Source organism: Montipora capricornis, chromosome 2 (genome assembly GCF_036669925.1).
Source record: "Montipora capricornis isolate CH-2021 chromosome 2, ASM3666992v2, whole genome shotgun sequence".
NCBI classification, from domain to species: Eukaryota; Metazoa; Cnidaria; class Anthozoa; order Scleractinia; family Acroporidae; genus Montipora; species Montipora capricornis.
In genome coordinates, this window is record NC_090884.1 from 3,062,164 (window position 1) to 3,089,663 (window position 27,500).

General features: G+C 35.8%; 2 protein-coding genes across 5 annotated transcripts in view; one reads left to right on the plus strand and one right to left on the minus strand.

Annotated features, from left to right (window-relative positions):
• Positions 1 to 16,855, plus strand: part of LOC138038456 (homer protein homolog 2-like) — an 18,133-nt gene extending 1,278 nt beyond the window's left edge. The window contains exons 1-9 of one of the 2 annotated variants that reach the window (XM_068884325.1): positions 230 to 375; positions 456 to 612; positions 1,912 to 2,043; positions 3,431 to 3,655; positions 8,479 to 8,585; positions 9,766 to 9,922; positions 12,242 to 12,361; positions 12,975 to 13,025; positions 13,786 to 16,855. In XM_068884325.1, coding sequence (XP_068740426.1) covers positions 335 to 375; positions 456 to 612; positions 1,912 to 2,043; positions 3,431 to 3,655; positions 8,479 to 8,585; positions 9,766 to 9,922; positions 12,242 to 12,361; positions 12,975 to 13,025; positions 13,786 to 13,992 — 1,197 coding nt within the window. In that variant the 5' untranslated portion in view covers positions 230 to 334 and the 3' untranslated portion in view covers positions 13,993 to 16,855. Of the gene's footprint in view, positions 1 to 229; positions 376 to 455; positions 613 to 1,911; positions 2,044 to 3,430; positions 3,656 to 8,478; positions 8,586 to 9,765; positions 9,923 to 12,241; positions 12,362 to 12,974; positions 13,026 to 13,785 lie in introns of those variants that run through there. The other variant, XM_068884324.1, reaches the window with a different exon arrangement.
• Positions 16,856 to 17,416: 561 nt separating this feature from the next.
• Positions 17,417 to 27,500, minus strand: part of LOC138038455 (sodium/potassium/calcium exchanger 2-like) — a 33,658-nt gene continuing 23,574 nt past the window's right edge. For all 3 annotated transcript variants that reach the window (XM_068884321.1, XM_068884323.1, XM_068884322.1), the window contains exons 4-9: positions 26,526 to 27,013; positions 25,291 to 25,416; positions 24,077 to 24,196; positions 21,865 to 22,001; positions 20,745 to 20,999; positions 17,417 to 19,096 (exon numbers count right to left, since the gene is read on the minus strand). In XM_068884321.1, the coding sequence (XP_068740422.1) occupies positions 20,753 to 20,999; positions 21,865 to 22,001; positions 24,077 to 24,196; positions 25,291 to 25,416; positions 26,526 to 27,013 (1,118 nt within the window). In that variant the 3' untranslated portion in view covers positions 17,417 to 19,096; positions 20,745 to 20,752. The remainder of the gene's footprint in view (positions 19,097 to 20,744; positions 21,000 to 21,864; positions 22,002 to 24,076; positions 24,197 to 25,290; positions 25,417 to 26,525; positions 27,014 to 27,500) is intronic.

A 27,500-nucleotide genomic window follows, 5' to 3' on the forward strand; every position in this document is an offset into this window, starting at 1 on the left:
CGCACGCATGGCTATAAGATTGCAGGATTTTGAGCGTAGACTAGATTTGTAGATAAATATCCTCTCTCCATTGTCACGGCGAACTTTGGTATTTGATCTTCTATATGGCACTTGTACAGTAGACTTCAAGTTAAGTCTCAAGAAAAGTGCAAACTAAAATGAGTTTGGAATAATTGCAAAGGCTAATGTTGCCATATTTGGGACTTGTTCAGCTGAAATTTTCTCTGATTCTTTCAGATTAAAAAACATTGAAAACTGATACGCGATTTGTCGGCGAGGTTACCTAGTCAAGGTTTGGCGATTTGCATCTCTGAGTCAACTTGGTTTCAAACGGATGATTTTTCCTTGTACAGAAATAACAAATTTATCTATGGGGTAAAGCTCTCTATCGACGAGCTGTGAGTATAATTGTAATGAGACCAGATTTAATAACTGATTAATGTATTCCTCGGCAGGGAACAGCCGGTTTTCTCGACACGGGCGCACGTCTTTCAGATAGACCCTGCTACCAAGAAAAGCTGGCTTCCTTGTTCCAAACAAGCCGTCACCGTTTCATTTTATTATGATCCGAACAAGGAAACGCACCGAATTATATCCGTTGATGGTTCAAAGGTAAGGAAATGGTGTATTTCAGGGTGCTGTTTTGGAAGAGCTGTCGTGGTGTCATCATCAATCATTTTGCATTGTACTCAGCTACAACTTGGATAAGAATATGTCAAACGTGCAAGTCCCGTTTTCTGCAGAGTAAGGAAAAGTTTTATCCTCGTTTATCGTGCTGACGTTATGTTCAACGACAAGTCTTTTATCGACTTTTTCGAAAAGAAGCCTTAGATCTTAAAGCAACCAATATCAAGTTCGTTTTTCTTGTTATGGCCAGTCCCTATTTTTAGAAATCGTTTTGCAATTAGCGCATGTTTTCATTTGTCTCCCGCTATTTTTCGAACTAGCATTTGGACTATAAAAAACACAAAACTGTCAGTTTTAAACCACTGCACATCTTTTACCCAAAATTTGCAAATTATTCGTTGCTTCTTCGTCGGTTTAGAAAAAAATCACTGTACTGTCATAGTACTATACTTGCTCACCATCAATATGATATTGACACCAAAAAAACTTCCCGGCGCTTTCGGATTTCCTCTCTTTTTTTGTTCCCCTACAGATTAAACGCGTTGAATTTTTAAAACGCCGCTTTGTTTTTTGAATTACAGGCTTTTAACAACCGAGAAAAATTTAATAGTTTGTGTTTGTTGAAGCATGTCAAAACTAATGTTTACCCAACAATCTTGAATGTATCCTACCAAGTGCGATTTTTAAATTAAATTTTAATTTTTAATTTTAATCAAATTAAATTTAATTTTTAAATCAAATTCATTATTTCCAGAGCTTTCGACTATTTTTCAAATCTATGTAAATGGTAGAATTTTTTCTTTTGTGAAGGTGCACTGAATAGTATCTTTTGAATCCACTGTAAGCTTTAATACAATGGCAGTGGTTTAATAATTTCTTTGGTTTTAACAGATTCAGCATAAATGTGATGTTCGTTTCCCTCTTTTTTTTTTGGTATCCTTTTTTTTTTGCTTAAAGATGATCATTGAATTAACTTAATGCTTTAGCAATTCATGTACAATTGTAGAGGAAATTGTCTACATACCTCATTATGTAAAACATTCAGTAAACAAACAAAGTTATTTCCTCTGAACAATTATTTCTAGTTTGCCTTTTAATTTGAGTGCTTCTAAGATTAAAGCTGGCTCTCTGCAAGAAATCTCCAAACTGGTTTTGTATTTTTGTACAATCTTGTGAATGCAAAAGCATGTTAAAAATTGGCTTTGCACTTTTCATCTTAGATTATGGCTGATAACAATAAATATTTCAATGTTCTTCTCAATTTTCACCCCTTTCTCCCTTCAGGCCATTATCAACAGCACTATCTTACCAAACATGACATTTACCAAAACCTCACAGAAGTTTGGCCAGTGGTCTGATGCCAGGGCTAATACTGTTTTTGGACTGGGATTTCCATCAGAGGCTGAATTAAATAAGGTTTGTATTTTTAAATATAAGGTTAACATAACTAACTTTTTTTGTGTCACGGACAGCTTCATCACTGAGTCATTGCCTAAGAAAATGGATCAATGAGTTACATCACCACAGATTTTCCAAATAACAGATCAAAGTGGATTCCACTTTGTTGTGGGCCTTTCCAGAATAGAGATCATAAGTGTGACACAATTGCTTAATTTAATCATTGCCCTTTTTGTATTTATCTCTTGCTTGTTATTAAGGTTTCAAAAATCTAATGTTTTAAATTTTACAGTCCATGTCAACTTAATTTTTTGTTACCAGTACATACTTTTCTCAACAACTGCGAATTAAAAAGCATCAGTAACCTTAATCATTTGACACCAGACAGATAAAAATACTCAGTTTCTTATCATTTGGTGTTTCCAAACAGGGTCTTAACTGTGTTAGACAAATTTCTAACAATAACTTTGCCATTTTTTGCTTCTTGAATAACCCTTATGGATTATGGGTTATGATCACTAAAACTTGTCTTCGGCTTACCTTTCAACTTCCTGGGACATGTCTGGAGTTTAAAGCCCGCTGCACACGGTGGGGAAAGAGCTGAGCAAACTGCCTTGTGAAGAGGTTTGCTCAGTCATTCCCTCATGTATGCAGGGAAATTTTGGTGAGAAATTCGCCTCGTGAGGCCGTGAGGATAAAATCAAATATGTTTGATATTTTTGGCCTTGCGAGGCAAATTCCTCACGGTGTGCGGCCATCGTGCGAATTGATCGGCGCTCAGTCAATCAAGCATCCAATAAAATACATGCTATTCTCACGTGACTTCAGTGGTTCAAGATGGGGTCGGAGGAAGAAATTCCAACGCCAATGATGCCGCATGAGAATGCCATGTATTTTATTGGATACTTGATTGACCAAGCTCAGCTCGATTCTCACGATGGCCGCACACCGTGAGGAATTTGCCGCACGAGGCCAAAAATATCGAACGTTTGATTTTATCCTCACAGCCTCGGAAGGCAAATTTTTCACCCAAACTTCCCGACACACATGAGGAAACTGCTCAGCAAACCGCCTCGCGAGACAGTTTGCTCAGCTCTTTCCTCTTTGTGTGCGGCGGGCTTAACCAGTCAAGCTCCCCGCTTTCTCTTATACAGAACAGACTGGAAGGGGTAAAAAATGTAAACTCATGGTTACTGTGTACAAAATGGCTAATTCCCAGCTGCCTTGACGGCTCAGTCGGTAGAGTACCACACAAGTATTACAGAGGTCATGAGTTCAAATCCCATTCCACCCTGAAAGTTTCAGGGGTGTTTTTGTTACTCCTCAAGTGATTTTCTTAACTACAATAATATCAATATGAACTCAATGCACATGTTTTTAGATTTGTAAACTTTGTCTTTCCTAGTTTGCCGAGCAATTCAAGGAAGCTAAAGGGGCAACTCGCTCAACACCAGGCAGCACTGCAAGTGGTGCATCGTCACCAACAGGAACAGGCTCTAATGCGGCAGTGAGCAGTAATGGCACATCAAGTGGAGCAGTGAATGGAGTGACAGAGTCTCCCCAGGGCACACCCTTCATTGGTCACAAATCATCATCATTGAAAAGTAATTCTTCTGCAAGTAGTGGGGAGGTAAGACATGCAGTGAATGGGAGACGTGTACACTGTGTGCAGACATTTGCACTGACAAAATCTCTTAACATATGCAATTCTGTTGTACATGTGTATGGTTTACCCTGTCAGCATTGGCTTTTTTAGTAATGTCTCTACTGCTGCTACTTTTCTCTGTACAAGCAAAACCCATACCATAAAACGATTCCGTTTTCAGTTTTGAGTTTATGCTGTCGTTACTTTCAAATTTTTCCAGTATTTAAAATGCATTATGTCTTGAAGTGATTTTCCAATGATATGGTAGGTACTTGGTGTCTCTTTTTCGTTTGTTTCAAATTTTTTAAAACAAGGTATAAAACGTTCAGTAATTATACAATTACCCTAACCTAACCCTAATGCTAACCCTTATCCTAACCCTGAAGGTTTTACTAAATGACAAAATACACCATGTATCTTCCAATGATATTTCCACACCAAAGCACACCTGACACTCATTTGTTCAGTGATCATGTACATGCATGACCGTGTTAGTTAGTGGTCCATTAGTTCAGATGTCTTAATGATGTCATGGTTTCAATTGTATATTGTTCACTCTTCATGGGGAAAGCAATGCAGATACAAAGCCTTTTCATGATGCATTGCAGGGCCTGGCAACAATGATGGGAATTCTTAGGTCTTTTGCAACTTCATGGGCAACATCATTAAGCGTTGGCCCACCAGAAACATTCTTGGGCCAACAATGTATGTAGCATGAAGTACTTGTTTGTATTGATCGGGCCTCAGTTGTTCGATGGGTGGATAGCGTTATCCACTGGTTAGAACGCTATCTACTGGAATACTCAATTGGTGCTATTGTTTATCTGCTGGATAATGATTTATCCGGTGGATAGTATTATCCACGTTTTGAACAACCGAGGCCAGTGCCCTTAGTCAGTGTGCCCTGATCAGTTGCCAAACATACCGAAGTAACAAGACACTTACAAGGGCATATTCATGGGATGCACAAACAGTTAACACAAATTGTCCAGTTACAGTGAACTACAACTACGGGTAAACTTTGGAAAATGGGGAGAGATTACCAGAAAGATAAATGTGTAATTTAAGTGATTTTTTTATCATAGTAGCGCTTTAAGTAATGATCTGTGTAAGGTGGATAGCAATTTCCTTTGTTATGCGGCAACGGGGCTTTCCCCACATAGGAATGTTATCATTTTTACACAGAGAATGCATAAACCTGCAGGAAAGCCGTTAAGGCAATAAAATTCATTTACAGCCCACTTTGAAAGGGTGTTTTTTTGTGTTAAAAGATTTTGACCAATCACAAGAGTTGAAAACAAAAGCCAAGAAACGTTTACAATTTTACATGTTCCCCACATACGATTTCTGTGGAATTCATTTAAACTGAGACCAGATGAAAGATGGAAGATGGTTGGAAAGTAAGGATGAATATAATACCGCTTTTATGAAGTTTTGTTAACTTTTGCTGTTTAAGCCAATCAGCAGGAAGTACAGACAATAGAAAAGTTATCACCTTTTTGCATACCAATTGAATTCCAACATGTTCGTTGCCGTTGTTGCTATCGTTCTTATCTGGACCGTTTCTTAAGTAATTTATATACTTGACTTGTACATGTACTAAGCTCCAATCAGGTAAATGGAGAACTTATTACATAAACATCGTAACTGATGGTTTTTGCTTTCAAATCATCCCTTTTTTGTCAAAGAATTGTTGAAAGTCAAACACAAAAATTAATTGCAATAACATGAAGAGGCCATTAATTTTTAGCATACTTGGCTCAATATCGCCTTTCTGCTATTCAGCTGGAGTAGCTTGTTGTAGTTCTATTGGACTGTGACTTCAAAAAAGTCTTGTGTAATGAAGAAGAAGCAGAAGAAGAAAAGTCACTCGAGATTTAAGCCAACAGCCCTTGATGAGTATGTAACGTCACGGTAGAAGAACCACACAGGGCATCCTTTCATGAACATTACGTGGAATGAACATTACGTGGGATGCTGTAGGCATACCACGTCTTAAAACCAGTCGAATGTCCTTTTTTGCTTATTGGTAGTCACAAATGTGCATACCCCACCGATATTGAATTAAGCTCCAATCGGGTGAATCCAATTTTATGTCCTTCAGTGTTTTTAAACCCCCTTGCGGCCCACACTTTTCCCAGCTTTCTGAGAGCACACTAGAGCACTCGGCCATGGTGGCGGAGTTCTGTTATTATGATGATAGCAAACATTTAGTTTGGACTCCTTTCCACCTGCGATGATTGACAGTATTAAACCTCACATTTGAAAGTATTTGGTAAAGTGGACAGATGCGTTTTCTTTGAGAACAGCAAGTTTTAAAGGTAGAAGAATTTTCTAGTATGTTATTTCTAGACCTTGCTGTGTTCTTGTGTGTTCCACTGTGAACATTATTTTGCATAGAACAAATACTTCAGTCAACCAGTTTGTTCAGTCGTTCCAACGTAGAGAGAAGATAAGAAAATAGCCTTCGACGGCCAAACAAAATAAATGAAATCAAGTTTTTTTTAAAAAATTGCTATTGTGATCACTGGAACTTCACAGCAGTCCTCCATTCAAGTACTAACCCCATTCAAAGGGGCTTAACTTTAGTTGACTCTTATGTCGACATGTTTTGGTCATAGCACTTAGCACTTTAACACTTAAACTAGACAATTTATCGAAAAACAACAGTATTACCTTAAATAGAGGTAATATGTTAGAAATGTTGAGAATGTTTAATACTTTAAGTGCTCTATCCACTTCCTAAGTGCTTTACAGCAAAACATATCACAGGCAAGGCTTCTTTATTTGTTAAAAAATACAATGAAGAACTTCTTATTTCCTCACATATTTGGCTACAATTTTTGGAAAACTTTATTTTCCAAATCCCACAAGTGTTGTGAGCCGCGCATCAGTACTGTTTTAACCAATCAGAGTGTGCATTATATGACTTGTATATCAAAACTATATTATAAACTAAGGCATTTTGAAAACATTGCAATGAATTTTTTTATACCCAAGATATAAATCATTTTTAACTTCTGATACCTTAAAAATCTAGTTAATTTTGTCCCCCTTAAGCAATTTAGACAGCAAATTAGATCTTCACAAAGCATTGAAAATTTCATCTTGAAATTATTTCCCATCAATTTTGATTAAATAGTTTTTGTAGTAACTACAGGTTTAGTGCAAAAAAGGTTTGACAAAATTGCTTTTAGAGCAATAATAGTTTATCCTTGAGGCTTCCACTTTTAGTCCTATTGAAAAACACTGTAACTTTTTCAGTTGAAATGCGTGAAATTGAAATTAACATTTCATTCAGATGAAGGCTGTCACCAGTACATCCGAAACGTCAATTCCGTGCGTTTTGCCAGAAAAAGTTACAGTATTTTTGATAAGAATAATCATATTTATTTCTTCATTGAAAATAAAGGTCATTCATTGCCTCATAACTTTCATTTTTTTCATGAAAAAGGTTTTCATGTATTGCAGCATGTTTCTGATCATGTGAGGTGTGACTGATTTGTTGAAGTACATGTATTTAACAAAAGATACTTTCATTTATCACTGATAAAGTACCAATATTTTTATTTATAGCTTTCTTTCAGTTCTGTATTTCACTTGATTGAATATTCAAATGTCTCTGCTTCAATAAGTTTTGTTCTGTCAAATTATACAGTTCAATATTTTTAATGATTCCATCCCTCTACAAATAAAGAAAGTTGAAACATGGCTAAAGCAGAGACAAGAATTTCTCTACCAGCATCTCGTCAATTGTCAATGTCTTTCCTGGTACATGCAATTTTATGTCATTATACCTTTTATGTGTGTCATTTTTTAGTTTTTACAACTGTTTATGAATTTAATTTTCAACACTAAAATAATATTTCTCCATTTGAAAATTTTGTATTTTATTACTTTAAGTAGGATTCATTGTACAAAAACGTTTTGTTTCATTGATCTTATTGCTTTTTTTGCATTTCTCATTTGCCTACATTGTAAATGTTGTTTTTGTCTTTTCATGTTGTGTTAACATCTTTTACTTGTATCTGCTAAGATACAATATGTTGTGTAGGGAACTGTTATTTGCCTTCATTAATTAAGAATGATAACTTAAAAACAAATGCGACACCTTTTCTGGCAGTGTGTTAAATTTTAGGAAATTGCCAGGATGTTGGGACATTTTATCAACCAAAATATTTCAGGGGGCTACACTTATAGAATATTAGCCCAAGATCAGTACCAAAAAAGACCAAAGAGATTCATTATGCAATATGAAGCCAGCCTTGAAAATTTCTCACAGATTCCATGTACCTTAGCCTTGGACTGAAAATGAACAGGACAGGAAAAACCCATTTCCAAGTGAGGGGCAAATATCGATACTTGAGTAGTACAAGAAATTTTGGGAAATATTTTTTCTTTGTCCACCATCTTATTATTTTAAGGTTCACATGCACAGGTCAGATTGTTTGAATGTAACTCAGTCTTGTACTAAGAAAACTTGGCGATAGTAATGAATCCGATCCAACCGATATGCCCGCCAATGCATTGGTTGACACATCGTGGACACGCCACTGATGCATTGGCCGACAGTAAAAACATGTTGAGCTGAAACAACCGTGTTGGTACAAACACTATTGTTATAAATACAGTACGTATAAGACACTAACCCGACCGATGCCGAGATATCACTGACACACAACCAAAGTTAGTTATTGTTCCTCAACCTAACTCAATCTGTCTAACAAGGTATACACAGTTTTGCAAAGTTAAAGGCCTTTTATATATTTACATGTTCAATTATTTGCATATGATTGGTTATTTTCCAGGAAGAGACAAAAGATACTTCAGGGATTAGCAGCCACAAGGTCATTGGAAACATAGAATCACAGCTGAAATATGAAAATGATAGACTAAAAATGGCTTTAGCTCAAAGGTAAATCTGTTATAATAAACATTGCAAATTTTTTATAGAGCGGTTTTCAATTGAGTGTCGAAAGTAATTAGATAATTACTTTGGTTTATAATTACTTCAATCAGAGATTGGTTCAAAGTTTTCGCGCCATTTTTTCAACCAATCAGAAGTAAAACCAAAACCAATCGTGGCTCGTGCGTGCACGTTTTCCCGCGCTTTGTGTCGGCTGCGTGTAATTACTTCGAGTTTTGATTGGTTTACTGGATTGTCTCTGTCCTTTTTGATTGGCCAAAGTAATTACTTTGGTTTTGGTTTTACGACACTCAATTGAAACTCGCTCTATTTTACATAAATAATTTAAAGATAAATATGTGGGAAGAGGTTTTGTCTGTCAACCAGGATTTTCATTGAGATTATATACATGACTGTATAATAACCACTAGGAGAAAATTTATCAGACAATTTCACATAGTAGCTGGGGAATGCTGCAATTACCAATGCTCAGTGAACACCCTGGTCAATCTTTGTTTAAAGGGGGGGTTTCATGACTTGATCTGCTGTGCATGGGCAAACTGCCACATCAGCCTGGGCATTGATTTCAATTCCATTGTTATTGACACAATCGAAAGCACTGACGTAGGAAACAGAAACAATATTACTCGTTGGACTTCCTTTTGCAATCATTTCCTTTGTGTTATGAACCTACTGCATGTCAAATTTAGGTAACTCGTGTGTTGCGACAAATTGTGTGTAGTATAAAATGTTCAGCCGTACAATAAATTTGATTGTCAAAACTGAGTTCAATATTTTCTGTGTAAACCTGCAGTATCTTCAACCAATTTTGGGCTTTAGTCATCCAGTTTATTTGCTTTAATTCTCTCTGTGACGAACATCATATGGTTCAGTAAGAAGCGGTAAAATTTACTACTGCTAGTTCCAATGCTTGGGCATGCGCAAAAACAGGAAATTGTCCCTTTTACTACAAGGATAAAGAACAGGCACAGTGACAATGATTGTTAATAATAATAATAATAATAATAATAATTATTATTATTATTATTAGTATTATTAGTATTATTATTATTATTATTATTAGTAGTAGTAGTAGTAGTAGTAGTAGTAGTAGTATATAAACTTCGTAAATTTTAATGACTGAAGATTGTATTGCAATGTACTTTTCTCATTTTTGAACCATAAACAGCTCAGCCAATGCTAAAAAATGGGAGACAGAACTGCAGACACTAAAAAACAACAATGCCAGATTAACAGCAGCCTTGCAGGAGAGCACAACAAATGTGGAGGAGTGGAAGAAACAGCTGAATGCCTACAAAGAGGAAAATGTTAAACTCAGGAAAAAGGTAACAAATTAAAACAAAATAATAATAATATTATTATTTTCTTTTTCCTTTGAGTTTTGAAAGTTAAGTACATATATAAACCAATGACTTTGACAGGTGAGATATCGCAATCATCTGTCATTTATAACTGCAAAATCCCAAAAAATGTGATACAAGGAGAAAATTATTTCCTACACGAAATCAAGTGTATTAGATTCTTGTACACAGGTTTTCCATAGTTCAAGTGGTACAGAAAATCAAATCCTTCTTTGGATTTCAAAACTATGTTAAGGTGATTCCTTAGTAATATAAGTTATAAGATTTTTTTTAAACGTATCTTGCTACATTATGGTGACTTGAAATATGCAATTAAAAAAAAATAGGTCACCAAGCTTGTTTGGGAGATATAACTTGCTCAAGTTACTCATTAAGTCATTGCGACTTCATCTATCAAGGACAAGTTTGTTCCATCGGTTCACGCTACGTTTTGCAAGAACAGGAAGCACAGTTTTGACGTAATTCTTGAAATAACAAAACAGGTGTATTGTATTGTTGAAAAGGAATAATTTAATGTTTGTTTTATGGCACAGGCACACGTGTTGAAAAGGCACTGACTACAAATATTCCTCGGGTGCCTGATCTACGAATACGTTTTTTCCCTGTAACTTTTTTTTCTGATGGAAATTTTTTTAAATTCTTTTACAGCACAAAGAGGAGGAGTAAGATAATAAAATTTTGCCAAAAAAAAAGATACGTCACCAACCTCGTTTAGGAGGAAACAAAAAGCAAACCAAGCTTAACCCCTCGACAACACATCTCCCTGAAAGCAGGTCATAGCATGGTTTCACTTTCATTCTTGGACGGACATGACAATTTAGCATCATCAAGGCTATCACACGACTTTTTGTTTTACAAGAGTCTAAAAAGTTTCCCGTTTTGCTCTTTACTGCTGTGCTCTTAAAACAGCCATTCTTCTTTCTAGCGAGCTTTCCCGCATGAAAGTTCGCCATTTTGAAATGTTTTTGGCCACATTCGATATATCAAATTGAATATTCACACATGGCTACGAGTCTTTATGATTAAATTTAAACATTGTTTTGTTTAGAAGTATCCGTTGAGACTTGTGAGGCAAATAAAACATAACTGAGCCGTGAAATTTGACCAGAAAGCCTCTTTGCCATGCCTGAATACGAACATGCCCTATGCTGTGTTATGCGCAGAACAGGATGTGCAGTGCAATGCTAGGGAATCACCTTAACTAAACACCAAGTGACCCAAGTTTGAAGGCTTAATTAAAAAAGAGACTTCCTTATTTTAACTGGAATTTTCCAATTCAATGGTCCACCATTAGTAACAGTAAAATCTTGACAGAGCTGGATCGAGGAGAAAATGACGTCAAAGACCTACTAGTTTAAGACCTTTTAAAAATGCAATGCACTTGTATGTGACTAAATTAATATGCAGCACGTGAGCTCCGGGCTTTCAGCTTTTTAAAGTCATGTTTTGCATAAGTAATAAACTGTGTTTACACGCTGACATTTTAAGTTCAACCCTCCAGTCGGTCAGTCAGTTTTGAACTTGAGTAATGGCAGACCATGACATCCAACACTTACACTCAAAGTAAACAGTCTTTGGATTAAAATCAAAGCTCAAATTTTTTTGCCAGGCAGGTGTTTTTTGATCATAATACCACTTTGGGACATCCCCACTTGACGAGTAAAATCGTCTGGCATTAGACAGAATGAAATCTGTTACATGTAAGTCTGACTGCCGGGTGTCAATGGGTTAAGTATGAAAATTTTCTCAGTCCAGCTTTTCCAGCTGGTCATTTTGAATGAGAATTCTGGTGGAATGTAAAATCCAAACTTTGTTTTTTAAATTAACTATCTTCAAACTGCTTTTTATTATCAAAGTTTAAGTTTAAGTTTTGCGAGTGTGGTGTTACATGTAAGAGAGTACACTTGTGAAATTTGAAGAAAAGGAGGATTTTTTTCCTTTATCGTATTGTCACCTTTAATTAAGGGTGCGTTCGATGGCCCGAATATAGGAATAAGAATACATGGAATAGAAGTTAGAAATCCTTCGTTTATAAGGAGATTCAATTAAAACTGTCAAACACCGGCTAAAATGCTATTTTAAACATATCTTTATTATCCTGTGTTGCTTCAAAAAGCCAGACATACCGTTTTAAATCATCACTCCACGTATTCTTATTCTGGAATTGGGTCAATCGAACGCGCCCTAAGAATAGAACTGGAGGTTTTCTTACATGCAAGATAGTAACACTGGTGGTCATGTTCTTGTCATGCAGTGTCATTTTTTTTCCGTTTCTTTTGTAAGGTCCAAGATGGTGAATCATTGGATCAAGGTAGTGACAGATACAATGCTCTTCAGCAAGAGAAGTTAACTTTGGATGGACGTGTGATTCAACTTGAGAGCATGATACGACAAAAGGATGAGGTAATTGCTCTGGTCAAGTAGTTTAAGTTCATTAAAATTTCCCTAGATATAAGATATTTCTAAAGGGTGAAAGAGAGGTGGAACAGATTGATACATCCCCAGGACAGTGGCCTAACATCACCCATCCAATGCTCAGTAAATCCATTTGCTGGTCTTTGGTCCAGCTATGGTTTAAGGCAAACTTCAAACTCATGACCTTAACCGTGCACTAAACATAGGGTGTCTTGTTCTGCAGTCTAAATGCTTTTGCTTTTTATTTAATGTTCTGAGAACCGCTCTGTTCAGCTTGGTTAGATTGCTTTAAATTAAGCAATGGATTCCTAAATAGTGATGAAGCCCAAAGTGTTCTTGACAGTAGTTTCGCTTTCCATAATAATGTTTGGAATATGACGGTGGTATTTAATTGTTTAAGGGAAAGTCTGGGGCAAGGAAGTCAACTCCAACATGGCCAATACAGCAGCTGTGGTTAAGAAGAGCAAAATTCCATTGTTTGAGTGCTGTTTTAATTATTCCCTGAGATTCACAAACCTTTTCATTCCTTTTAGTTGACTTAGCCCTGGTCTCCCATACTCTGCTCTGTTGCTTGCTGTGTTGACAAGTCTTTTTTTTCCAGGACAATACTTTTTTGAGGCAGACTAATGCTGAACTTAGTAATAAGAATCAGGTAGGATGACATGGTTGTGCAGTTTTCATCAATACTTTTAAGCCAACTTTCCTTCCAAAAATAAATTGCTTCAATCCATACAATGTAATATGATTGCAGAACATTTCAAGTATTTGAATGTTTTAATTTTAAAGAAAGGCTGCTTCCAGTGTCCAGTTTTCCATCTTCGCATCTGATGTAATGCCTGGCTACTAAGTTACAAATGTTCCAGTCACATTCTTGTTGGGTAGTGCATCATTTAAGCCTTCACAAATTGTCTCTAGAATGTTGCCTTCACTTGTTACATGTACCTCAGTCTGTAACCTTGTTACCTCTGTTAAACGAAGTAAATCTAAGTGTAGAACTTACTTCATATATGTGAAGTGACCACTGCGATGACGAATATCATTGTTGACAAGAGTACAGACAACGCTGAACCTCCTTCAATTTGTTTTTTACCACAATATTCAAAACAAAAGAAAGTGTTTATTTCAGAGCTTGTGACACATAGAAAGAGCAAGCATTGTCTATCACGTTTTCGCAATCTGATTGGTTTTTTCCCCAAAATGGACATTCCTGATTGGCTATTACAATATTATTGCGTGACACAAGCTACATTGTCTAGACTCTTATCGACCACAGCAAATTAGCCAGTCCGATTAAGAGATTACAAGCAATAGTGGGAAAAAAATAATTTTTCAGACTTTTAGTACCCTCACAGGACCAAATATTTTCCTTGTTGTTTTGAATATTGTTCAAACCATGTGCTTGTTTGGTTTAGACTCTTCAGTTGGAAAGTGAAAGAATGCAGATGCAAATTCAAGAGCTTTTGTCAAAGGTAAAAGAAGCAGCCTTAGACGAAACTCGTGTAAAGCAACTGAATGAGCTTCAGCAAGAACTGACAATGAAAATTGATGAAATGAATTCACTTAGAACAAGATTGGCTGCTTGCCTGGAAGGAAGGGCTCCTGGGTTAGACACCAGCTGATTGAAGAAATTCTAGCAAGATTTGAAGTTTTGCTTTCTGACAGAGAAGAAAAGAGAAGAGAAGATTTACCTAATTTATTTATGTTAAGGATGGTGCCTACTAATTAAAGATTTTTTTTCCCCAGTGTGTGATTATGCGGGAAATTGTAGATATTAACAAGTGTCATTGAAATCCAAAAAGAAAATTGGGGGTAACCACGCATTTTTCAAAGATAATAATTGATGGATAATATTTGTAAAAAGCTTTATAATACAAAGCAATGTATGGCGTTCTTTCTCAAATTGAAGCTTAATTATCTCTCAAAAATGCATGGTTACCCCCAATTTTCTTTTTGGATACCAAGGACACTTACTAAGATCTACTTTCTCCGGATAGTTTTAAACTGCGCAAAAATATCCCTGTATTAGTAAGCATCACCGATAGGAAATCTGAGTATCTCGAGATGCGCAGAACGTATGCGCAATGACAATAGTAGGCACTGTCCTTAATAACATGAAAACAAAAGTCCTTTACAAGTGATTAGTGGAATGATCACTTAATAACTGCTGAAAGTGGTTTATCTGTAACTAACATTTTCTTTTATTTTCTAAATAAATTGACAAGGATGTTCACACATCCCACTAGAAGCAATCCTACTTTCAAAATCATTACCTCGAGAAAAGATGGACTAGATGAAAATATTAGTATGGACAGATACATGTGGTCTTGATAAACTCAGGGGCAGAGAGTTTTGCCTTGGCAGAAGTAGTGCTTTTTTATATGTTGTTTTTCTGTTCATATATTGGTGTTTGCTGATTTAGCATACCCTGTGAGAGGTTGGTTTTCTGGGGGAAAAAAACAACCTTCCTCATCACAATTTACAGGTTTTTCAACAGAAGGTGTTAAAAAGCGTAGCTTTGTACTTAAGCTTGTACATGAAACATTCCCGTGGTGCAAAAGAGAAGATATCAAAAGACCTTTGCAGGATGAGATATCCTTATTAAAGTTTTGGGGAGGATTTGTAAATTGCTATTTTTTCATCTGTAGCATTATTATTTGCCGAAAGTAGGATTAAAATAATTCAGGGCCACCCAACGTCAATTTTCGGAAAATATCTGTTTGGAAGACGATTTGAGATCTAGAATTTTCCAAACATTTGTTGTAAAATTTCTTGCTTGCCTTCCTGTCCTAGGATTTTCGAACATCTGAAAATTGGTATAATTGCCCATTTTAAATGAATTTTTATCCTAAAAAGGTCACCTATAATTTTTCAGGAGCCTTTTTTCTGGCTGAATTTTTCGAAAAGGTAAGTTTTGATCCCTATAATTTTCAGATCACTAGACTTTCAGCTAGGAAATCCGAACAGATGAAAAATTTTTAGGGGATAAAAATATGGCTATATCGATATTTAGTTTAAATACTAAAATACGTTTAACAATGCTATGTTAAGTGGTTTTGAACTACATTCTCGTTGGGTGCCCCTGATAATTTGACACAGTCCCAAGTCTTTCAAAAAGATAGTAACAGTTGTCAAAAAATCCAATTGTTTAAAACATTTTTCTTTGAGAATCAAGACTTCAGGACAACCAGTTAATTTGCATTACTCAAGAGTCCAGTTAAGGTGGCTCTACCCGGTTTCAACACTTTCAAGAGACTTTGTTAATGTATTAGAAGGATTGACACTACAACAGTAAATCATGCAAAAGCAATGTTATGGTACCATCTGAAACATCAATTATTGCTGAACAAGATGCAGTCATTTTTGTAACGTAACAAGTTACCATGGAAACAGGTAAGCCTTGCAAAAACACCTTATATTTTGGCTGTAGTTGCTCATATCTGAAAAACGAACTTAGTGACCCCAATTTTTTTATTGCACAAAAGTGATCCGCAGGGGAAGATGAAAAACTCTGCCGAGTTTGAAGAAATTCTGTGGAGCAGATTTAGAGCAACCTTAAATTTTCAATTTGTTAAGGTGGCTCCGAATCTGCTCCACAGATTTTTTTTTAAACTTTGCAGAAACTTTCATTCTGGCATGCTGATTACATTTCAGAAATTAAAAAAAGGGGGTCACCAAGTTCGTGTTTGAGATATGATTTTTGCAGGGCTTTCCTATTGCCATGGTAACTTTTTATGTCACAAAAATGACCAAATCTTTTTCAGCAATAATTGGTGTTTGATATGGTACCGTAACACTGCTGTTAAGTGATAAAGTGTTATAGTGTCAAACCTTCTATTAAGAACGTTTCTTTCAATAATAATTATTGTTGAAACTGGTTTGAGCAGCTTAATTGAATCAACTTAGATTTTCAAAGTTTGGTTTTAAAATCGTTAGCAGTCTTTCACACTTTACCACATTTGTGAAAAAAAGAGATGTGGCCTTGATGAGTTATCAGGATTGTTTGTGAGTTTTTGTATATTCAGGCCTGTCTGATAATAATTATTATTATGTACAAAAACATGCAGGCTCTAAAACAAAATGAACAAGTACATTGTTCATTTCACAACAGATAAGCTGATTTGTAGAAAATTTCCCAGAAGGGTAGCTGATGGTGTTTTGGTTTCATTAAGTTTCATGAAGAGTTTTTTATTTACATGTATATAACATATCAAAAAGGTAATTGTTGATTTACATAAAAGAAAAAAACAACAATAGGAGGGTTTACATTTTCCACCCTGAGACACTAAACTTTTTTAATGTCTAATAAGATAATTTTTGCTGTGTGAAAGATCCTGATTGTACTGTGTGTTGTTGAGAGTGATCATCGGTAAGAATTTTATTGATAATTTATAGCAATGGAAAATATTTCCATAATATCCGATATTATTGTATATAGATGCATCATAAGCAGCAAATTAAAATATAACATTGCTACAAATGAAATTATGTTTTCTAGCTCATTGATCTTTAGTCCATACCCTCCTCTCCCCTATTACTTGTGGATTGCATGCTAGCAAGGTGTGCAATGCTTTTGCTTTTGTGTGGTAGCAGTGCAAGTAGCTCGAGAAATAGGACCCAAGACTGGATTGGACAACAATTTCCTCATCTCAGGTAATTGACAGTAATTATTGTGAGCCCTCATTGCATACGAGATAGTAAGTAGCCAACAAGGCTTGTTATGCGGAGTTGACTATAACAAGTCACGTATCCAGCAAGTGCAAATGGAATAATTATTGTTTCACTAATAATTTGTTAACTCTGAATGCATGGACAATCGGAAATTAAAGCCAATCAGTCAAGCTTGGCAAGACTTTATGCAATCAGTTTCCATAATTAAATTTTATTAGGTCATGCAGTATGAGCTGATAACAGAGATTGAGTGAACCACTTACAAAGCTAGAAAAGCAAAATTAATAAGCAGCAATCCACATAATACAGTAACAACGTGTCTCAACTCCAATTATTGGTACTTGGTAACTCGGCCTGGGGACATCAATAACATTGTTTTGGTGTTAAATGATTCAGTTATTTATTGAAGTCTTCTAGAACGTATTCCATCAAATTTAAGTCTTAAATAATGATGAATCATCGTCCATATTTATACTCAAAGCTTGCAGAATTATTGCCACATGCTGTATTTTCAGGATGACGGAGTTTTAGTCAAGGTGCACAACAAGAAAATTAGTTGAATGAATCATTCAAAGTGTGAGTTGGCTTGGCAAGTCCAAATTATCGATGTAATCCACCCAATCTTAAATGCACAATTAAGTCCAGAAGACCACTAAGAAATATTGCTTACTAATGTGATCATGACGTTCATAGGAATTTGAAGATAACATATTTCTGTACAAAACTTGTGCAAGATAGCAACAAGCAATGATTACTGCAAGCTTGAATTCTAACATGATCATATTGTGATAATTTAAATAGTTTGAATGCAACTTTACAAAACATGTCTTTTCTTGTTTATACACACTATGTAACAAATCGTGAAAATTGTTATGCCAAAAATGCCACCTTCACCTCTCTAAGTTGATCAATAAATATTGGTATATTACATAATCACTTTCCTTTTTACAAAACTTTGTCTGAAACAAGAATGAATTAATGTTAAAAAACCTACTGGTAGCCAAATTGACAACATTAATATTATTGATGTGAAATTAAGGGGATAGTTAATGAAGGCATGCTTTTGCACATGCTTCAAAGGAAAGGTTTATCCTGTGGGTTACAGATTCTGTCAGGTTGATGATGAAGTTGAAAACCATGCCTACAATAACTGAAAAACAACTATGATGACAATGTGGGAAACTAATTATTGATTACAGTGATGGTGATGATTCTGGCTTAATGCTGGTAAGGATGACATTGGTGAAATTTTATTGTGTGTTTCATACATTGTATTTTAATACATCAAATTGCATTTAGCAAAACGTTTGGAGGCTTCCTTACTATGACAAAAGATATTGCTAGGGGACAAAGAACAAACAAACTTGTTTCTCGTGAAAGAAGCCACAAAAGACCCTGCAAATAAGGCTGGAGTTGGAAGTGCTGGTAAACAATGACAAATCATGTACAACTGATGCTGAGTACTGATTCAGCACCGCCAAATTTATGTGTACAGACCAACAGGTGTCAATGACAAGGAGTGTACATGCAAAAAACTACTGTTGCAAGTGACCTTTCATACTTAGGATATTTTATCTGGTGTGATATTACTGAGAGTACAGTAAAACCTCTACTTTTTGAAGGAAGTCCACCAATATCTAAGGCAACAGCAAAAAATAAATTATTGTGACAAATTGAAAACTATTTTCACCTCCTTTCATTTCTTTGTCTTCATTCTTAAAGGTTGCAGGAATTTAATAGATTCTTACCAAAGATGTTGGTGTAAATCATAAATAAATGTCTAAATAAACATGCGTGTCAGTGACAAAATCTACATCCCTCTGTGAGATATCTCTTCTGAATTTAAATATCATTTATATGTGAATTTTTGCAAAAATGGAAACAATACAAACTATTTTTCATGCTATCTTGTTACAAGACAGAAGTCTAAAAGTAAATTTCACTCAAGTAATCTTACAGAAGAATTAATATCATGTGACTCCTGTTTGGCCTTGTTTTTTCCTATCATACATGCTTCAGTGTAAATCCATTATAAAAGCATTTCTGTTGTGACAGCTGCAAGAAAAAAATAACATTTCACATGATTAAAATTTTTGGTGTCCAAAGAAATCTTCTAAAATTCCTTGGGTTCTTCAAAAGATAACAAATTATCTTTTAAACTTTAAATAGGGTAATAGAACACTTAGAAAATATAATACGAAGCCTAAGGGTGTGTTCGATTGACCATATTCTGGAATAGGAATACATGGAATAAAAGTTAGAAATCCTTCGATTTTACGGAGATTCACATGAAACTTGTCAAACACTTGCTAACATGCTATTTTTAACATATCTTTATCATCCTTGTTGCTTCAAAACGCCAGACATACTGTTTTAAATCATCACTTCACGTGTTCTTATTCCGGAATAGGGTCAATCGAACGCGCCATAAGATTTCTTCCCTGCACATTCCAACCAATGATCACTGAGGCAACTGTACTAAAAGCTTCAGAGAAAAAAATTATGCTCGAAGCTTCACACCAAAAATTAAAACAATGGGATGAAAACTTTAAAACTAAACTTAAGGAGCTCTTTTCCCAGGTCTTTTTCGAAATGGTCATTATATTTTTTATTACGGTATATGGCAAGCAATTCTCAGACTAAATGGAATCCTCTGATTGGCTGGTATTTTGACAGTACGAATCATTACCATGGAAACAGTCTGTTTCCATATTTTTCCTCTTTCCTGGGAAATTCAAGTTAAGCGAAAGACAAACGTTTTCCGAAGAATTTAATTTTTCATCTCAAAAGTACAATTATAATAATAAATTTATTATTCTTGTAGCAAGCGGAATTCAGTTTTACATGTAAAAGGTTAGCATTCAAAATTAGCTGATGGAAATAACGTTTATCCCTTACTTGGGAACGTACTGGGAAATATTGGCGACAACCTCAAGATTTATTGTTATTATCATGCACTATTTTTCAGAAAATAAATAATGGACATAACAAGTAAAAGAAAGAAGGAAACAACTAATTATACTTGAGTGAGAAAAAGTGGAAAAGTGCGTAGTGGCCATAGTAGCAAATGCTTTTGAGATGGACACTACCACAGGAATTAGATTAACCCATTAACTTCCAGGGATTTCCCATTGACGAGTAAAATCATCTGGCGTTAGATAGAGTAAAATACTAAGTCTGGCCGGTTTCGGCCGGTTTGGACGTCAAGGGGTTAAAGGAAAAAAATATATATACGTAATGTATAGAAGTTAACTGGCAAAATAGATAGTACAGATTAAAATTAAATTAATAGTAATAAATTAACAAATTGACAAATTTACATAAAGATACAATATTTTTTACATTAACGAGTTGCATCTAAGGAGTCTTACATTATAAGTTCACACAAAAAAAGAATAAAGAAAGAAAGAAAGAAAGAAATAAATAAAATAATAATAATGATAATGATAATAATTAGGAAGGAAGGGAATATAATTGTTATGTTTGGCTGTCACGGAGGTAGCCAATATTCTCCAGTACGGCCCTTGCACTTGGTTAGTACTTGAGGTTAGTGTTTTGACATTGCCCAATTACAGTGTGACATAATTTGAAGTGCAGTTTCTGCATTCTAAACCTTGAGACCAGGCCTGGATTATAGGCATCAATCTACTTCATCTCATTATCCCTGTTGATAATTTTTCATTTTACCATGAATGAAACCTACCAGCAGGATTAAAATGAGGGGCATTCAATTTCGCCATACTGCAACAATAAGGAGATCAAGAGGAACACAACATACAACAGAAACATGATGGCTCCAAGCAGCCTGGACATCTTCCATTTACTGCTTGCAATGATGACGACAACGGCTATCAGCATAATGAAGAGTAATGCGACAGAACAGAACAGACCATTGTTGCTCACTTGCTTAGCCGATCCATGATTGATTGCACTGTATATCAACCAAGGAAGGGGCAGTCTACAAAGTAAAGAAATTGATAAATGATTTGATTCATTTGATATTATCAAGCTACCGATAAAATTACTGGAGGAGAGTTTTAAGTTGCTCCAAATGTACAGGATACAAGCTTGAAGTTGTCGGTAAGTGTAACTAACATCAATGTGGTCATAACTGTTGAAGTCATCATCCCAGTTGCTGCCGCAGGTACTGTTACTGTCCTGGACAACATCCATGTCACCTACACCAAACCATCGCCTAATCAGCGAAAGTACCCGTACTTAAGTCATCTTGACCATTATAGACGTAACTATCACCCTCTTCATTGCCATTAAAAGAACTTACCAGGTAAGCTAGGATGATGACGACTGCTATAAGAACACCACAAAACAATAGATTTAACACTTTCATCCCTGAAGGGACCTCAATTGACGAGTAAAATTTTCTAAAGTCTCACTCTCAGGACCCATGCGTGTTTTACATTGATAAATTTCCTCACTATTCTTGTCCAAACGCTGCCACCAAATAATCAAATTTCTGGTTACATGTGGAACATGAGCATCCAACGATAAATAAATAAATTGTCAAATTTTCTCTCCAAACATACACAATGTTCATTTTAATTTTATTCTTGAAAAGTTTCTGTGCTGAATGACTTGGAATAATCACAAAGTTATTTCAATAACTGGAAGTTTTTGTTTTGTACAATAATGTTTTCAGAGCTGAGCCATTGTTGTTGCTTTAGTTCTCTATAATCCATACCGATCGACACCACCACCAGTACAATTTCCTGACACTCCTGCTTTTCTTGTTTAATCAAATTTTTGCAGCAGATATTGGCTTTTGTTACCAGCACTTAAAAGAAAATTAATAAAAAATAACATACCCTACAGTGACATCAAACATATTGCTGCCAATTGAGCTGGACACTGCCATGTCACCAAAGCCTTTCCTTGCAACTAAAACACTGGTTATGAGGTCAGGTATACTTGTTCCAGCTGCTAAAAATGTGAGACCCATAACCTACAAAATGTACAAGTCATATAGTGCTGTTTTTTTTTTCAAATAAATACAGTTAAGGCCACTTGCAAACGTTTCTCACATGATCAATAATTTGTAAACTCTCAGTTGAAACTTTAACATGCTAGCATACACCAACAAGTATAGACACAATTCTAGGCTTAAACAGCACAAAGGAAAAAGCTAAGTAAACGTTGATTGAAAACTGAAGGAATTAATGACATTGATGAAAGTGATACAAATGAGGTAACTCAGGAGGGCTTACAAGCATCTTTGCAGCAACAAAAATCCTTCCAAACTAGATAATGCAGCCATCTTTTCATAATAAAATTGACATGGTTTTCAGGGCTCGAAATTGCGACCAATACAGTCGCATTTGCGACTAAATTTTTCCCTTTGCGACTAAAATATTTGGAGAAGCCGCAAATTTGGGACTTGTTGTCACCTTCGCTCTTTCGAAACCAAAGGGTTAGCAGTTGCCACTTTGCTGCTACTTTGCTAAAATAAATTTTAATAAATGACAAAATTGTTTTGCTTCTTACTGTGAATTTTCTCTGAAGATAGCATATTATTGTGGAGTAATTTAGCTGCGATGTTACGTGCACAGCTCCATTCCTTCGATCATTCACCATTTTCAGTGGTTTCTTTACACACAAATATTGCGGGCTCATATTTTTTTTCTAAACCGCTGACAACATAATGCAGGGCGGCGATTTTGCGACTAAAATTTGCGAAACTGCGACTAAATTTTCGTATCATCGCAAAATGCGACTGGAATTTTTCGTTAATTTCGAGCCCTGGTTTTAGCATACTTAAAAGCTGCTGTTGCATTTGTGCAAAAACCATCATTTGATTTGATTTGATGTAAATAATATTAATGTTGTGTTGATTTGATTATTTTTACAGTCTACCCAATTAGTCATAATAATTATTATCACGGCCATTATCATCATCATCATCATTATTATTATAATTCTGTGAAAATTAATCATAGCAATCACAATCACTGATTACAATGATATTGTTACAAATAGGAAGGTAGAATTCCCCGCTCCACTGATAACCAACTTGAGTTATTAGGCCTAGGGCTAGGAAACAATTAAATTGTTGTTGTTTATTTATCTGTAGCACAGACTTGCAACTGGTGACCTATGGTTTAGACCCATCTCAAGAAGGAGGTTGTACCCAGACCTGCTGCAAATAGCCAGTTAACAGGAAAGAGACTTGCTACATGGGTGTACATACATGTAAGTACTGTTATTGAGCCCTTCCCTGTGACCTAAACTAAAATGCAAACATGAAAGGGAAAAAACCATGGCTTCCAAAATGCAATGACAAGATGGACAAATCACTGGGCCGTGGGTTAAAATTAGCATAAAAAAATAATCCTTTAAATCCCTGTCAAAGACAAAAGTTAATTATTAAGGATTTGTTTTAAGTTTAAACATATAAATTTAATGATGCAAGTTAACAGAGCTAACAAATAGGAGCGGATGCAGTCAGTTGCTGTCCGTAGTTTATTTGCAATGCAGTGTGTGGTTGTAGAGCTTATTTACTGGTGTAGCAGGAAGGAGCATTTCATGTGGAGCATTTAGTGGTTTTTCCCAGAGTGAGGACAGTGTGCGAACCAGCGAGCAAGTCATGCAAGGCAAGTCATCCGAGCCATGCAAGTCAACATGCGAGTCACACAGTTGTTGAAAGCTAACCGTTTACTGGGTGCATGCTTAGACTTAAAAACTGTTTATCTGAGCCCTCTTTGAAATGGGTTCTTAGAAGTATGTGAAATTCACATGGCTTACATGAATTGCTGCCTTGCAGATTGTTCAGCCCCTTTTTCCCCTCCCTCCCTCCCTCTCTACTTTCCACTGTTAATCATTGTGACAGGTGACTGTCTACTCTGCTCCATGGGGACTCATGGCTGGGTTGTCAGGTTTTGCCAGCCATGGGTGCAGTCTCCATTTTGGAGCTGGCTGCCAGTAGTGGAAGCTCCAGGATGTCTCCAGCACCCAACCTCCAACTAGCAATGCAGTTGTTAACCTCAATAATATTATAATAATGACTATAAACCAAGTAATTACCTCTGTTGGTATATTCAAAGTTTTGCCAACTTCCTTGGCCCACCACACCATCAAATATGAAAACGCAACTATCCAAATCATAGACCATGTGAAAGTCCAAGGATACAAGTGTCGTTTTCCCTGCAGAAGAAAAAACACCAGGTTTTGGTTAAAGAAATAGGCATTTGTAGGAGAAGGAAATAAAGAAATGTCGGGAGAAAACGATTGACTTTTAGCAGAACTAAAAATGTAAAACTGTAGAAGAAAAAGGAGAAGATCCCATTATTAAATTTACATATGTTGCAGTTGCAAGATTTAATTACATAATATGATTAAAAAACTAACTGCAATATCAAAACATCCATGTCCAATACACGTGATCTGAGTTGGATCGTCTACATCCTACACAATCTGAGTAGGGTGGAGTTGATCCGTCTTGGCTAATACGGGTCGATTCACCGGAAGTCAGGTCGCACGTCCTCCTTACGAATGTCGATCCATCTCACCGGAAGTCAGGTCGCAAGTGAGAAAGATAACAAACACATAGGGAGGGCAGAAAATCTCAATGGATCAACTTCACCCAATCAACTTGAGTCAACCCAGCGATCCAAGTTGGATCAACTCAGATTGACAACCTTACTCAAGTCGAATGGACTGAGTCGATCCGCTGACATTTTCTACCCTCCCTATTCACCTTTCTTGCTGAATTTTTCAGTCTCTCACAAGTCTACTTCCCGTAACATGGACTGACTTTTGGAGAGAGGGGTCAACTCAGATTGATGGGTAGACACAATTCCATCGGATCAAGTCCACACGCCGCATGATCTGACTTAGATTGAGTGTATTGGACAACATTCTATCAAATACAATTACATCATACAACAATCAGGTGATTGGACAAAAATAATATGCTATTAAATGGCTGGCAAAAAAGACTTGGATTAAAGCTATTAAAAGAGTTCTTTGTATGGTTGATTGTCAGGAAAACAAGCATGAATTATTAAATTATTATTATTGTTATTATTATTATTATTATTATCATTATTATTATTATTATTCTCTCATTCCTCCACCACAGCATCCTATAATCACTGGTATTACTCTCACTTTATATCCTTGTTATCATCATCATCATCATCATCATCATTATTACTATTATTATTACTATTATTATAATCTCCAAACAACTGAATTCATTGAATAAACCTTTACACAAAATACATAATTTCACTCACGGCTTTCCTGATGTCCTGTGCTGTGAAGTACATAAGAAACAGGATAGGTGCTCTAACAATGTAAGCTAATCTGTCTTTCCATCTTGATGGCCAGCTTAAGTCAATGGGAGTACTATCGTCATCCAACTTAAACAAATGGGATTTTTTAGAATTAGTTTGTAACACTTAACATACCTTTGCTACCTATATGTGGGCAGACAAGCCTTGATAACAATACCAAATGCAAGAGGAATGGCAGATACATGTATGTGCAAAGTTCACTCAAAAAGTACAAAAGCCAATATATGCCAGCTTGGATAGACTAGCAGTTATAACATATGGACTTGGATCATCCACTGACTGAATTTGCTCAATGTAATAAAAGGTTTGTCCCTGAGACTGGATTTTACCTCCAGTATAATATTTTCTCTATTAGGAACTACCAGAAACCCCTAAGGGTTGAAACGTGTAACGCACGTTCACAACTTCCGAACATTCAGTGCTAAGTACCATATTTGGAAACCCCTCGCTCCAGTTAATTTCGCGCAAGACCATTGGTGGTATTGCGTCACGGTGTTCTTGCAAACTGATTGGTTGAATGCTTCTCTCTTGTTGTTCCAAATATGATACTTAGCAAATTGAATATTCAGAAGCTTGTTTCCCAGCACACAAGGGGCCGTTACACATTTCAACCCTTATGGGTTTCTGGTACTACAGCAATGAGACTTGAAAGTCGAATTGGATGGTGAATTTCTGACTGCATAATATATTACTCATCTTATATTTATGGAAAAGATTTTACCTACAGCATATTGTTAGATAATTTATGTTATTATCAATAGCATGGAAATTTAAGGCTTGAGCAAAGCCACAGCTCGCTCAAGCCATCAGTTTGGCTATTCACCTGTCAATCAGGGAAATTCTAGTCAAGTATACCAGATCAAAGAGACTGAATTTCAAGAATAAACTTAAAGCTGAACAGATAAACTGTATAAGGAAATCTGTACATGCAGGAAAAAAAAACACTACTTTTCATACTGTTTCATGTAAAGCATTCCAGCGTTCCGTGTTTAAGTATGTATTTGTATTGCATTGTATTAAGAAATCAGGACTTAAGTTCTATGGACGTAACTTGCTTGAAAGGAAAGATATACTGGTACTCATACTTAATCTGACCGTGGCATAAATGTTACAACACTTTTAGGTATAGCCAGTCAAAGCTAGCTGAGACTAGTTAATTGTTTTACACTACTTACACAAGCTTCTCTCGCATCTTCTATCTCTACCAACTGGTGATTAGATGTCTGTTGAGAGTCTTCAGATGTGGCTGAAATTCTGTAATTTGTTGCACTTTGTTCCACCATTCCCGGAACAGATGAACGATTTGTTTTGTTTGCAGAGCTTTCAGTAGAAACCACATGGACACAAGGAAGTTCTTCATTCACTAAACTACTCTTCCCAGATGTTTCCAAGTTTGAGTTATAAACTGGCGTTTTCAAATTTTCATTGTCTGAATATGTGTAATTACTCTTGTAAAATGATGATGTGGAAGTGGAATCTGTCTTTTCTTCAGTCACAGAACTATTTACAACAGATAAATGAAACTGTCTTTGACTGTCCTCCACTGGGGAATTTTTAAAGACATCTTGACCTCCATTTACTGAATCTCTACTATTTTCCACTCCAGCTTTTACTTTTGAGCTTTTAAGTCTCTTCAACCTGTTCACTTTTACAGCAACAGAAGCTGTTAACCATAACAACAAAAAAATAATAATATCATTAGTTTGTGAAGTCTTTTCAATCATTCAGCTACACAGATAAGACTGTCACCAAGAACTCTGTCCTACTTTGTGGGAACACCTGAACCTGATGTCCATGGATTCTTTAACCTTTTTGATCAAGTGCTGTAAAATGTGGAGAGAATTTTTGACCAACACAAGCGTAAAAATTCATGTCCTCTTCCACTTTTTATAATATTGGATATATAAGGAGAAGGGCTCAATGCATGTTGCCAAGAAAACACTTGTACTCAATCCAACAGGCTAGCGACTGTGACACACTAGACCATCAATATTTCTACAGTTCTGTGCTCTGTTACCAGGCCTTTGAATAAAAGTGAGGCTAATTGAGTTGACCTTGCTTTGTCATACAGACCTCACTGCTTTTTTTTTTGTAAATAGAAACTTTTTAGCATTACAACAACATCATTTACATAAGAAAAGCAATTTAAA